This window comes from Syngnathus floridae, chromosome 14 (assembly GCF_059516105.1).
Source record: "Syngnathus floridae isolate MCC-2025c chromosome 14, RoL_Sflo_1.0, whole genome shotgun sequence".
Taxonomy (NCBI): Eukaryota; Metazoa; Chordata; class Actinopteri; order Syngnathiformes; family Syngnathidae; genus Syngnathus; species Syngnathus floridae.
Window position 1 is genome coordinate 12990865 of NC_142426.1, and position 10711 is coordinate 13001575.

Consider the following 10711-nt stretch of genomic DNA (forward strand, 5'->3'; position numbering starts at 1 on the left):
TAAATGTAGATATAAGAACAAGCAGGTGCGTGAATCAACTTTTATACAATATATGATTCGATATTTGAATTTCCATCCAAGCCTTCTCTGTACATACAATGCATGATTATAATTTGTTGAGGCGCAGAGTGTTGAGCCGGACCGGAACAATGCTGGCTCCCTCCGCATAGATAATCTCACGTAGAATCCCACTCCAACGCTTCTTGGTCTCATCGTATCTGTGGGAAAGATTCCGATTTGAATCGTGCATTCTTTTCATCGTAAAACAGTCAAATCATTCAAATGACTGTAAGGTCATGCCTGGCAAATAAAATGAGGTCTTTGGCCTTGATTAAGTTAGAATTGGAGCAAAGAGGTCTTATGTGTTGTTTATCATCATTTTTAGGATAATGCCTGCAGCAAAGGGGATAAACTAGGGCTCCCTGACTCATATCTCTAATGAAATGATAAACGTGACCTCATGTCAAGGATGTCAAACAAATTTTTGTTGCAGGCCGCATCGTACTCAGTTTCCTTCGGAGGGCCATTATGACTTTATTTATTGTATACAGTATAGGCTACACAACAAACTGATGAATAATTAGCTTTAAAATCAGAGAGTAGCAAAAACTGTTCTATACTGTTATAATATTTAAAACAATGAATGGAAGAAAAAAAATTGTTCGCAATAACTCTTTTTTTCTTTCAAAGTGAACTCAAATTTTAATTTAGAACACATGAAGTCGATGCACAATTTGTCTTGGCGGGCCACATTAAATGACGTGGTGGGCCGTATCTGGCCCCCGGCCGGGCCTTGAATTTGACACCTATGCCTGATGTGGCGAGTCCTTCTTACCTCCAGACGTCAGTCATTTCTGTTGGCACAGGCTCCTCACTGCTTTCACCGGGCATCATGGCAAAGCCGCCCACGGCGTACAAGGCGTCCGCCATGGACATCAGTTTGAGGGAGCTGCGCTCCTGAGGGAACTCTGTCAAATCTGACCACCTAAACAACAGAGAGACAAAGAGAATTCAATAGCCCAATGCGAAGCAGTTGCTTTGTTGCTGTGACACCCTCAGCAGTAATGGTCTGTTTTATGATAGGATCACTTGCTACTATTCCTGTTTTATGAGTCATTTCACAAATGCGGACAGATGCTTCATGTCATCGTTATGATACAGCGAGTGCTCCTTTCAAATGTGTTGTCTTACGCGTTGCTGGCTATGTCGTAGACCTCCACCGAGCTGGTGAGACCCGTGTCTGTAACGCCCGTCACGACAAAAATCTGGTCCTTGTGGACTTCAACGCCAAACAGGGAGCGAGCTGTCTTCAGGGGGGCCAGGTCCTTCCACTCAAACTTTGTGGGGTTGTAGACGCAGACTCTCCTCATGCATTTCCTATATCAAAACATGACAGACGACAACTCAGCAGGACAAACCAAAAACGAAATGTTGCAATTCCGGATTGTAGCGATTTACCTGCTTTCTGATTTGCCACCAATGACATAGACGAGGCCTTTGTGCGATACGGTCCCGTGGCCGTACACGACATACGGAAGAGGGTCTGACTCACCCCATTTGAATGACCTGAAAAAAACAAACAACAACCATTCTTTAGAATGAAACTGGAGGTGTACACAAATGCTGTGAGCTATTGTATCCATGGTTGGTTATTCATTGTTGGAGGGACACAAATTCTAGGGGAAATGTGCTCTTGATTAAGAGAGGGAAAAAAAAGAGATGAAAAGAACAGATAGTGTAAGCCTTTCTTTGTCCCACATCGCGGAAACTAGATTATTTTCTTTTTTTTTTTTTAGGGCAGTGATGCTGAATACAGGAAGAATAGGATCAAGACTACCATATAGATATTAAAAAATACTGCTTATCCATGTTTGGATCATGGATAAGCTGACTTTGGGCCAGAGCTGGGATCCAGCCTGGACTTCTCAATCTCAGGGCCAAAAGGAGTCCCAACGAGGCGGCGGCAGCTGATCGTGAAGCAACTTTTCTGTCCGTACTTACTGTCTGTCGTAAATCATGACCGAGTCCAGAACGTGCTCCCCTTCTTTCACTTCCTTGCCTCCGACAACAAAGATGGAGTTCTCCACTTGTGCCATTCCAAACAAGCAGCGTGGGTTGGGTTGTGAGGGCATCCCTAACCATTCGGAGCTGACTGGGTCAAACTAGGAATGACATGTGGCGTTAGTGGCAAAAGAAAATTGGAAGTGGAAATTCAAGAGGTCCTTGCTTACCTGCAAGAAGTAAGAGCTGAAGGGTTCATCTTGGTTCTCCTCATTGTAGAGAAGCCCGCCCACAACAAACACCTGGTTCTCTTTGGTTACCAGACTGCAGTGGTTCTTTGGAATTTCTCCCGAGTCCGACACCACGAAGCATTCATTGGCAACGGGTTCATAGGCCACTGTGCCCGTTTCACTGATCATGAGTAGCAAGTCCATCTCAAACATCCCAAAACGTGGGTTGTTGTTGAGGATTCCCGGCAGGTAGCCCTCCTGGTCCTTCTCGCTTTCTTCTCCCTCCGTTCCTTCCAACTTGGGCTTTGGGAGACGACCTCTGTGAGCATCCTTCACCAGCTCTAGCTCTTTCTCGATCTCCTGGTTCAATCGGATGTATTGATGGCATTGCACTTTTTTTTGAAAGTAGTCCAAAGGCATCAACCTAAAGCGGATGCAGTGCAATAATTCGGGCAGGTCCTCCAGCCTTTGTTTCTCATTGTGTTCGACCCAGCCCATCAGGGATTCGAACACCTGCTCTTCCCGCTGGACATTAAGCGCATCCGAGCTGATGATGAGAGCCAGCTCGGTGGCGGCCAGCTGCAGGAAATCCTGGTCCCTGATGACAACTTGGTAGCGTTCACAGATGAACTCCTGAGCGGTCAAGGCGAGCCTCGGACAGTCCAGCAGCAGCCCCAACCTGAAGATAGCCAAGCAGTTGCCGAGTACCAGCTTCTCTTGTAGGTAGGACACGCAAACCGAGAAGATGGACGGGATCTGGTACATGTTAGCCACCATGAAGATGTCCTGGACGTTCTGCTCTGTCAAATTAATGTCCGAGGTGTAGAGGTAGCGCAAAATCATCCCCATGGTGCCGGGCTCCACATCTTTGAGGATTATGTCACGCGTCTTGCTCTCTTCCAGGTCAGACAGGAACATCGCCTTGAAGAAGGGGCTACTGGCTGCTAAAACCAAGCGATGGCAGGGGAACTCCTTGTCCTTGACTTTGAGGACACAGTCCACAAACCTGTCATTCTCCAACAGGTCGCACAGTCCGTCTTGAAGAAGGGTCTGCTGGTACATCCGAGGCTGCTCTGTCGGGTCGATAGTCAGAGCAGCCATTTTGTTCTGCTCCCTTTTCTTGCTTGGAGTAGAACGGAGGCTTGTCCTCATTCCTTATCAGTGCTCGGATCCCAGATCCTTCTGCTACGCCTTCCTTCCCTGGTTGGCTGCAGCTGTCGGTGGTCGTCACTCATCGCGCTTATTTATAGACAGGACACCCTCAGAGCTGAGGAATCCATTTTGGTGGATCGAAAAGGGGCTGGGGATTGGAGCCACCCGTGTGGACCCCCACAGACAGCTGAACAGTGGGGACAGCACTTTAAATACGGCAGAAGATCTCATCAGGAAATGACTTTGATGGTTGCTCACAGGACCCAAAGAGACAAACAAAAGGATCTCGGAAGACCATTTTGAAGGAATTACTAAGGAGGTGCCCTGAAGCAAGGCACTAAAGTCTAAAGTCATGACGGGGACAAACACTTAACATACGTATACGTGATTGCTAGCTGGGTTCGCAGAAAAATTGAAAACCTTGGATTGATTTAGTAACAATGTTGTCCACATCTGGGAACACCCAGTTACAATGGTGAACGACTGAAATACATCCGAAGATACCAGGCGATGGCTTTATATCTTCGGATGCAAATACAACTAATTAGTTCATAGCTCAATGAAGTTAATCAACATCAACAAATAGATTGAGGTGTGCATGGATGTGGACGACAAGGCGTTTTGCTCTAACGTAATGCTTCTATGCGATGTTGACAGTATGATTGCTTGCTTGATTTCCTCGCTCTGAAAGATTTCTCCTGAGGGAAGCCAATAAAGAGAAGCTCGAGATGGCCCATTACCCTGACATGGCTCCCTTGTTTGTGAAATGTGTGATGAAATCATGCAAGCGGTGTGAGTACATCACAGCAGCACATTAAACGGGGTTTCCCTTCAGCAACATAGTACTTTCAACATTGGAAACACCAGTTGGCATGCTCGCTGATCATTTTGTCATAATCAACCAGATTTGTAAATAAAAGTGAAGGACAAAATCTTTTTTGGAGAGGGGGCCACAGACAAAACAAAATACAAATTCTCGGCAAGTAAATCGAAAAGAAGGTAGAGGTCAATAAGAATAAATTGAATAAGCATCGCTTTGCCTGCCCTTTAAAGGTTTCCTTTAATGACATTGCGCGAGTGTAACAATGGTAATGAAATTTGTCTAAACTAGGCCATCGTGTGGTGATTGAGGCCAACGCCTGCCTCAGTCACATAACAACATCAAGAACTCCGATCCAATTCAAACACGTTGCTTGTCCCACTGAACCGACATCCATCTCAGTGTAGTTTGAAGAGATGATTCTGGATGGAACAAAACTTTATTTTTCTTTTGATCAGAAGTCCTATCGCCGAAAGGCAATAGAAACGTGATGGTAACACGCTTTGGCCCTTCTTTGCCGTGAGCAAAAAGAGGAAGGCGGTTGGCAGGAAAAACGACTCGTGCAATTAGCTCCCATTCTCATGACAGTGCATGGCTCTTTTTATCCCCCAATGGGGACAGTACACAATACACATTCAACAAGATCCAACACATTCTTGGTCAATGTCACTAAGCATTAAGGCCTGAATCATGCTTTTGAGTCTCTGGAATAGATATAAGCTGATAAATACAATTAGCTGCATGCAATGTGGAGGACTCCCTCCACAGCACCTGTGATGATTATTTTGGCTTCATTCATGGAAGCCCTTGTGTTGATTCATGTGTAAGACATTCTCAGATGAAGTAAAAACCATGTGATCATCAGAATCAAACTTGTGCTTGAATTTGAGGACAACATATTGAAAACAACAAAAAACTGTCCGTGATGGTTCCATCCAATCCTGCGTGCTCATAATTGTAAGATCGTTAGCGGACTTTGCAGTGTTTGGATACAAAAAAGAAATGTACCATCAAAAGTACTGTAAAACTGTGATGATTAACACCAGAAAGTGCACTTAAGGAAGCATCAATTGCAAAACGCAAGCTGGCTGTTAAGTCTGGTTCTGATCTGAAGCTTGCAGATAATGTTAGGAGGGTGTGTTTATTTATTCTGCCTTTTCTTTGTTGGCACCTAGTGGCTTGACTGGCTGCACATCCTCCGCCAGGGCTTGCTGTCTTTCATGCTCTTTGACCAGCTGTACACCACAGTAGGTCACCAATAGCACAGATAGCGTAGACAGGGGAAAGCCTGAGTCGAAAAGAAAAAGACGTCATCAGCTTCCGAAAGGGCGGTAGTGGGGATCAAGGTCCAAAACTATACTTCTATTATTTTAAGAAATCACATGAACGAATACGTCCTTTTGTTTTTCGAACTCCCTTGCCCTCTTGGCCCAGCACAAAACTTGTGTGGTAACTCAAAACATAGCACACATGAGGATATACTGCCGACTAGTGGACAAATGGTGTCATTGCACGCTACATGCTATCACTAAAACTATTAAAGCTCACCTAGTCACTGTAACTGCACTGTTCCATCCATCCATCCATTTTCTGAACCGCTTAGTCCCCACGGGGGTCGCGGGTTAACTGCACTTTTATTTTTATTTTTTGTTTCTTTAATCTAACGGTCTTATTTCTTCAGATTAATTCTGTTGTTTACAAATGTACAGTGTCTCGGAAGTCTCAAATGCCAATTTTAAATGAATGTATTATTATTATCATTATGTGAATGTAAATATTTTGTGTGCATCTTTCACCCTTTGTGCCAAGGTGCAGTTATTGTATGTAAATGACAGGACCAATTTATTTTAACAGTTCGCCCACCACCTCAACAAATAGGGCATGACCGGTTTTTAGCAGGATTTCCCTACCTTTAAAAATCAGTCTTCTTCCAACCAGTTTGGCAAAGCCCAAACTGTTCAAGGAAAGAACGTTGTAGAGGATGATAGCCCAGAAATTGGCAGCATTGAACAGACCGCGGATCCTGCGTGACATGGCTTCACCCATTAAACCCTAAAATGCAGAAGACGTGAGCAAGTAGAGTAAGTGCCGTGGACGTCACACTTCACATGAGGCCATAAAGGTGGAGGATGACATAACTAGAAGATGAATATTTTTGTAAAGGAAGAATTGCTGCAATGATCCCATTCAATTGTTCAGTTTTACCAAATGTTGTGGCCTGTAAGCAAGCGAGTGTGGCTTTAAAGAGTTTCCTGGTTTCTCTTTCTCACCTCTATGGTAGAAAATGGCGGAATAGAGAAGAACTTGGCCACCCAAAGCTCAAAGTTGAGGCCGAAGCAGTTAAAAAAGGACCAGATATAAACCACTTCGCAAGGGCCCAGCCAGAGGGTGGTAATGGCAAAGGTGCTCACGGTGGCCAGGAACTCCTTCAAGATTTGATCGTGATCTCCACCAATATAGTCATAAACATACCTGAGAAATAAAAAGTCACTCAATGAGAGTATTCATGACCTGCAAAGAGCTCCGATGACAACACATACTTGCAAAGCCAGTCATTGATGCCTCTGTCAAAGTGCCTAAAAAAAACAAACACACACATTTGTGTTTGATGCATTTAACATGAAACACACAGGTGTGTTTAATACTCACGTCTCGGCAAAGACGTATAGCATTGTGATACACTTTGGAGGCTGAGGGGGGTCTAAGTGGTCCAATGTTGCCACTGTGTTAATAACTCCAAACATCACAGCTGCTTTTAACCAGTCGTACAGCAGGTTGAAGTAAGCCAGACCAGCTGCAAAGGTAATCGCAGTCAATATTGTTCTGAAATAAAGCTAGAAATCAAAATGGTGGACTCCAGTAGTAGAATATAGAGCAACGGTAGAAGTGGAAGAAAGTAAAATTGATCCTCATCCTAACAATAGATCAATTAATAATCAAATCTTGGTCAAAGGAGTGCCGTCCTTGCACGATGACTGAAAAAAATGTTTTTTCAAAAGAAACCATGCATCCACACACCTAGACACCAGTCAGAAAGTTGCGTTACCAACGTGATGTCAGTGGGGATTGTCAAGATGTACAGATAGTGGAAGAAAGCATCGACCGTCAGGATCAGTGCCAGGTGCAACATGGCCTTGGTGGTAATGTTCCACATCTCCCTCTCTTTGCGGCTCAGCTTGCTGTTGTTGGCCTGTGTGATCAGACAAAGAACAAGCACTCCAAATGTTCTGCCCAAAATGTGGCCACTAATAGTAAATAATATGTGGGGAAAACATCATATTGCTCGAACAGATGAAAGCAGGGTCAATATTGTAAGTACTTGAAAATGGACACATTCACTCGCCTGGGCGTGATACTTGTCAAAGGTCATAACAGGTCCGAAGAAGAAGAAGGGGAGGTAGAAGTTGTATTTCAGCAAATCACCAAAAGTGTAGTTGCCATCTTTCTTCTCACAATTCTCCAAAGCAAAGCTCATACAACGCATGATGGTGAAGCCGCAACCTCCGTAAAAAAGGATGTCTTGCAGGTCGAAAGAACCCGTCACCAAGGTTTCCTGAAAAATTCAATCTGTTGCTCATCTGAAACCAGCGCAGCAAGTGACAATTCTGACTTCCTCACCTGCCAAGAGTTATAAGGCTCCAGCTTGATTGAGGCCAGTGTGGCCAGGCCAGCGACAAAGCACATCCACTTGGTCTTGACCATAGCCACGCTGTACAATACCATGCAGTGAGACAGAACCAAAGCCATGAAAGTCCAGCCCATGGTGACCAGGACGGCCAAAGCGCCGTACACGCAGAAGATCAACGATCTGTGCTGTGGGGAAAGAGGAGCCGCTATTAGCGCCAGGCCACCGCTTGCTTTTTGTAGTATTTTCACAACTTAGATTAGCGAGACGAAGACTGTTAGTGCCAGGAGAAAATGTTATCCAGCACATAGGACCAAAAATGTGAAATGACACAACAGCACAAGTGTTAGGATGGCAAACATTCACAAGTTTATTAAGGTTACCTTACATCCATCTATACCAATCTTCATTGCCAGCATGAAACAAGACAGAAAATAGGTTTAAAACACATTGGAATGTTTGCAATATATGCCGGATTACACACAAACGAAACTCAACTCGTGACATTTGCCCGCTCACATGCTTTAAGTCAATATCTATTTGACAATGCATATATGTAGCGTATTGCTGAACTATAAGCTGCACAAGCGCTGAACTCTGCGCTTTATAGTTAAGTGCGGTTTATCCATGGATTTTTCATGATGTTTATGATATTGTAAGATTCGCGCATATCTTTTTATACTATAGTATGTGGCTGCGTCTTATATATGGAAAAAAAAAAAAAGATTTAGCTTACTGCTGCGGCTTATACTCCAGAAATGACGTGAGTTCATTTGGAATCATGTGAATGAAACAAATTTGGCCTCCTGACAGTAATCGATCATATTATCGGTATCAACATGGACAGTATAATATCTTCACGGTATTAATTATTACGCACAGCTGCAATATTACAATATTTACATTCTGTGTTCTCATTAAATTGAAATAAATCTGTTTGAAATTCAGTACAATACATCCACGTGTTGGGGCTTTATATATATATATATATATATATATACACGTATGTATATATTATATATATTTATATGTCATATATAATATATATATATATAGTATATAGTATATATAATATAAATAATTTATAAATTATTCAATGCATGAAAATCGAGTTTACAAACGTACCTGCTTGCATGCAGCACTCATTGTCTCTCGCTACAACACACACACACACACACACACACACGCACACATGCACACACATGCATGCATGCACCTTTGGCGCCAGCAAGGTGAAGATTTTGGCAAAAATCACATGGCCACTGAGCGCAAAAAGAATGTGATTGCGGAATGTGGAGAACCACATCACCCATTCAAAGTCTGCAACATCCTGCCGAAGAAACACATTTGTTTGGGAAATAGAAACAAAAAATAGGACGCTAAAAAACACAAACTCCCAGCTTACCATTTTCCTGCCAAAGTAATACCATCCTGGTTTGACACTTTCTTTGAATGTCTTTCTGCTCACATTCTCTGAATAATGATAAGAATACAAATGACCCGAATGAATATATAGCAGTTTGCATCTCCTGTGTCGATCAATACAGTCTGAGTATTGGTGGTAATTTTGATCGATTTTATTAAATTACAGCAACAACAAAAAATGATTGGATGACCATGCAGCTTCCCTGTAGGTCCAACAGCTTTGCCTGATTAAATTAATGGCTGGGATATCAAGCAGGGAAATCCTCTTACTTCTGGGCACAAAGCCACCCCCACTTCCCCAGGAAACAGAGTTAGTGCAGCTATTAAACTCCTCTCAGAAAGACAAGCCATATATGAGCATTGCAAGAGCAGGTGATCCTCAAAGGATAGAATGTTGGGGGATAGACGGAGTTGTCAAAAATGGCCAACTTTGTGACGACGCAGTATGTGGAGCCGCTCACCGCTTGAAGCCTCCACTATCCAACTGGCAGCCCAAGCCAAGGCCCCGGAGAGCACAGCAATGTAGAGATACAGCTCATATCTGGGGAGGCCAGCCTTGATCCCCATCTGCACACAACAGGTGCCAGTTAAAAGACTAGAACCTCACAACAGGATGACCGTGAAAATTGTGATGTTTATTGCAACAATGACAACATTTCAGGCTACGTGGGCGGCATGAATGACATTGGCAAACACATGAGGATGTTTAATGGGTGCACTTGTTGTCAGATCCAGACTTTCCACAGGTTGCAGTCTTAAGCCTTTCGGAGTGACAGGACAGTGACTTAAATAGGATTGCACAGCTCTGGCCACTTGGAATCAGCATGCTCAGCGGCGCAACCTTAGCTCTCTCTCCTATTATAGCCTGAGCAGTTGGTGTACAGCTGCAGTGCTATGTGATCTGGCCGAGGCTTCTCTACACTCCACTTACTCATGACAGGAATGAGGGAGAGCGGCGGGCGCATCTCGTTTGAGGGATCGATTGATTGATGCATTATTCGTGATACATGACTCTACTTTGCACTGAAGTTAAAGAGAGTTGGATAATAAAAGGAGCATGTGCTGCACAATGCCGAGTAACCGCAGTTAAGCAGCAGGAGGAGTGCCGCCCGCCGCAAAGTGTCCAGCATACAAACTCGAGAGTGTTTCCCTGCTGTATGCAGAGTAAGGAGCACACCGCCTTTGTTACTGTACAAGACTTCACTAACCTTTTGTCCGCTTCACACAGCCAATAGAGAACGTTTCCTTGAAATTGAGAAAATAGAAAAGAAATGGGGCTGGAGGAGGGAGGCTAGATCATCCGTCTTGCGGGGGCTTGCTGCTTGCTGCCTGCATTTGCCAGCCTCGGCCAGTCAGGATGTTGCAGAACTCAACGAATGGAGGTGTTAGATGAAAGGGGGGGGGGGGGGGGTTATATTTATCCACGACTACTGCACCGCAGAGAGGGGTGGCCCACTG

General features: G+C 44.0%; 2 protein-coding genes across 3 annotated transcripts; both read right to left on the reverse strand.

Annotated features, from left to right (window-relative positions):
* Positions 1-26: 26 nt before the first annotated feature.
* klhl40a (kelch-like family member 40a) lies at positions 27-3413 on the reverse strand. Its single transcript, XM_088395943.1, has 6 exons — positions 2232-3413; positions 2002-2162; positions 1459-1566; positions 1192-1377; positions 836-985; positions 27-218 (listed from the first exon to the last, which is right to left on the reverse strand). Exons 1-6 carry the CDS (start codon positions 3381-3383, stop codon positions 107-109), a joined length of 1869 nt encoding a protein of 622 aa, XP_088252069.1. The 5' UTR covers positions 3384-3413; the 3' UTR covers positions 27-106.
* Positions 3414-4464: 1051 nt separating this feature from the next.
* hhatla (hedgehog acyltransferase like, a) lies at positions 4465-10621 on the reverse strand. 2 transcript variants are annotated; one of them, XM_088395944.1, is made up of 13 exons: positions 10462-10621; positions 9715-9820; positions 9234-9301; positions 9045-9158; positions 8212-8232; positions 7822-8016; positions 7547-7756; positions 7222-7393; positions 6853-6997; positions 6744-6779; positions 6474-6675; positions 6114-6255; positions 4465-5491 (listed from the first exon to the last, which is right to left on the reverse strand). In XM_088395944.1, the coding sequence occupies exons 2-13, from the start codon at positions 9818-9820 to the stop codon at positions 5349-5351; spliced, it is 1554 nt and encodes a 517-aa protein (XP_088252070.1). In that variant the 5' UTR covers positions 10462-10621; the 3' UTR covers positions 4465-5348. The 2 variants fall into 2 exon arrangements, with proteins under 2 accessions (XP_088252070.1, XP_088252071.1); XM_088395945.1 differs by lacking the exon at positions 8212-8232.
* Positions 10622-10711: the final 90 nt, after the last annotated feature.

What these genes read in the sequence shown, in the direction of transcription:
- klhl40a (XM_088395943.1), bottom strand. Translation starts at nt 3,383, where the DNA reads ATGAGGACAAGCCTCCGTTCTACTCCAAGCAAGAAAAGGGAGCAGAAC. An exon ending in GTCATGATTTACGACAGACA is followed by an intron (nt 1,567 to 2,001) that starts GTAAGTACGGAC and finishes TGTTTTTTTCAG; the next exon opens with GTCATTCAAATGGGGTGAGT. An exon ending in GGTGGCAAATCAGAAAGCAG is followed by an intron (nt 1,378 to 1,458) that starts GTAAATCGCTAC and finishes GTTTTGATATAG; the next exon opens with GAAATGCATGAGGAGAGTCT.
- hhatla (XM_088395944.1), bottom strand. Translation starts at nt 9,820, where the DNA reads ATGGGGATCAAGGCTGGCCTCCCCAGATATGAGCTGTATCTCTACATT. An exon ending in CGCCATTTTCTACCATAGAG is followed by an intron (nt 6,256 to 6,473) that starts GTGAGAAAGAGA and finishes TCTGCATTTTAG; the next exon opens with GGTTTAATGGGTGAAGCCAT. An exon ending in AAGAAGACTGATTTTTAAAG is followed by an intron (nt 5,492 to 6,113) that starts GTAGGGAAATCC and finishes TTTTCGACTCAG; the next exon opens with GCTTTCCCCTGTCTACGCTA.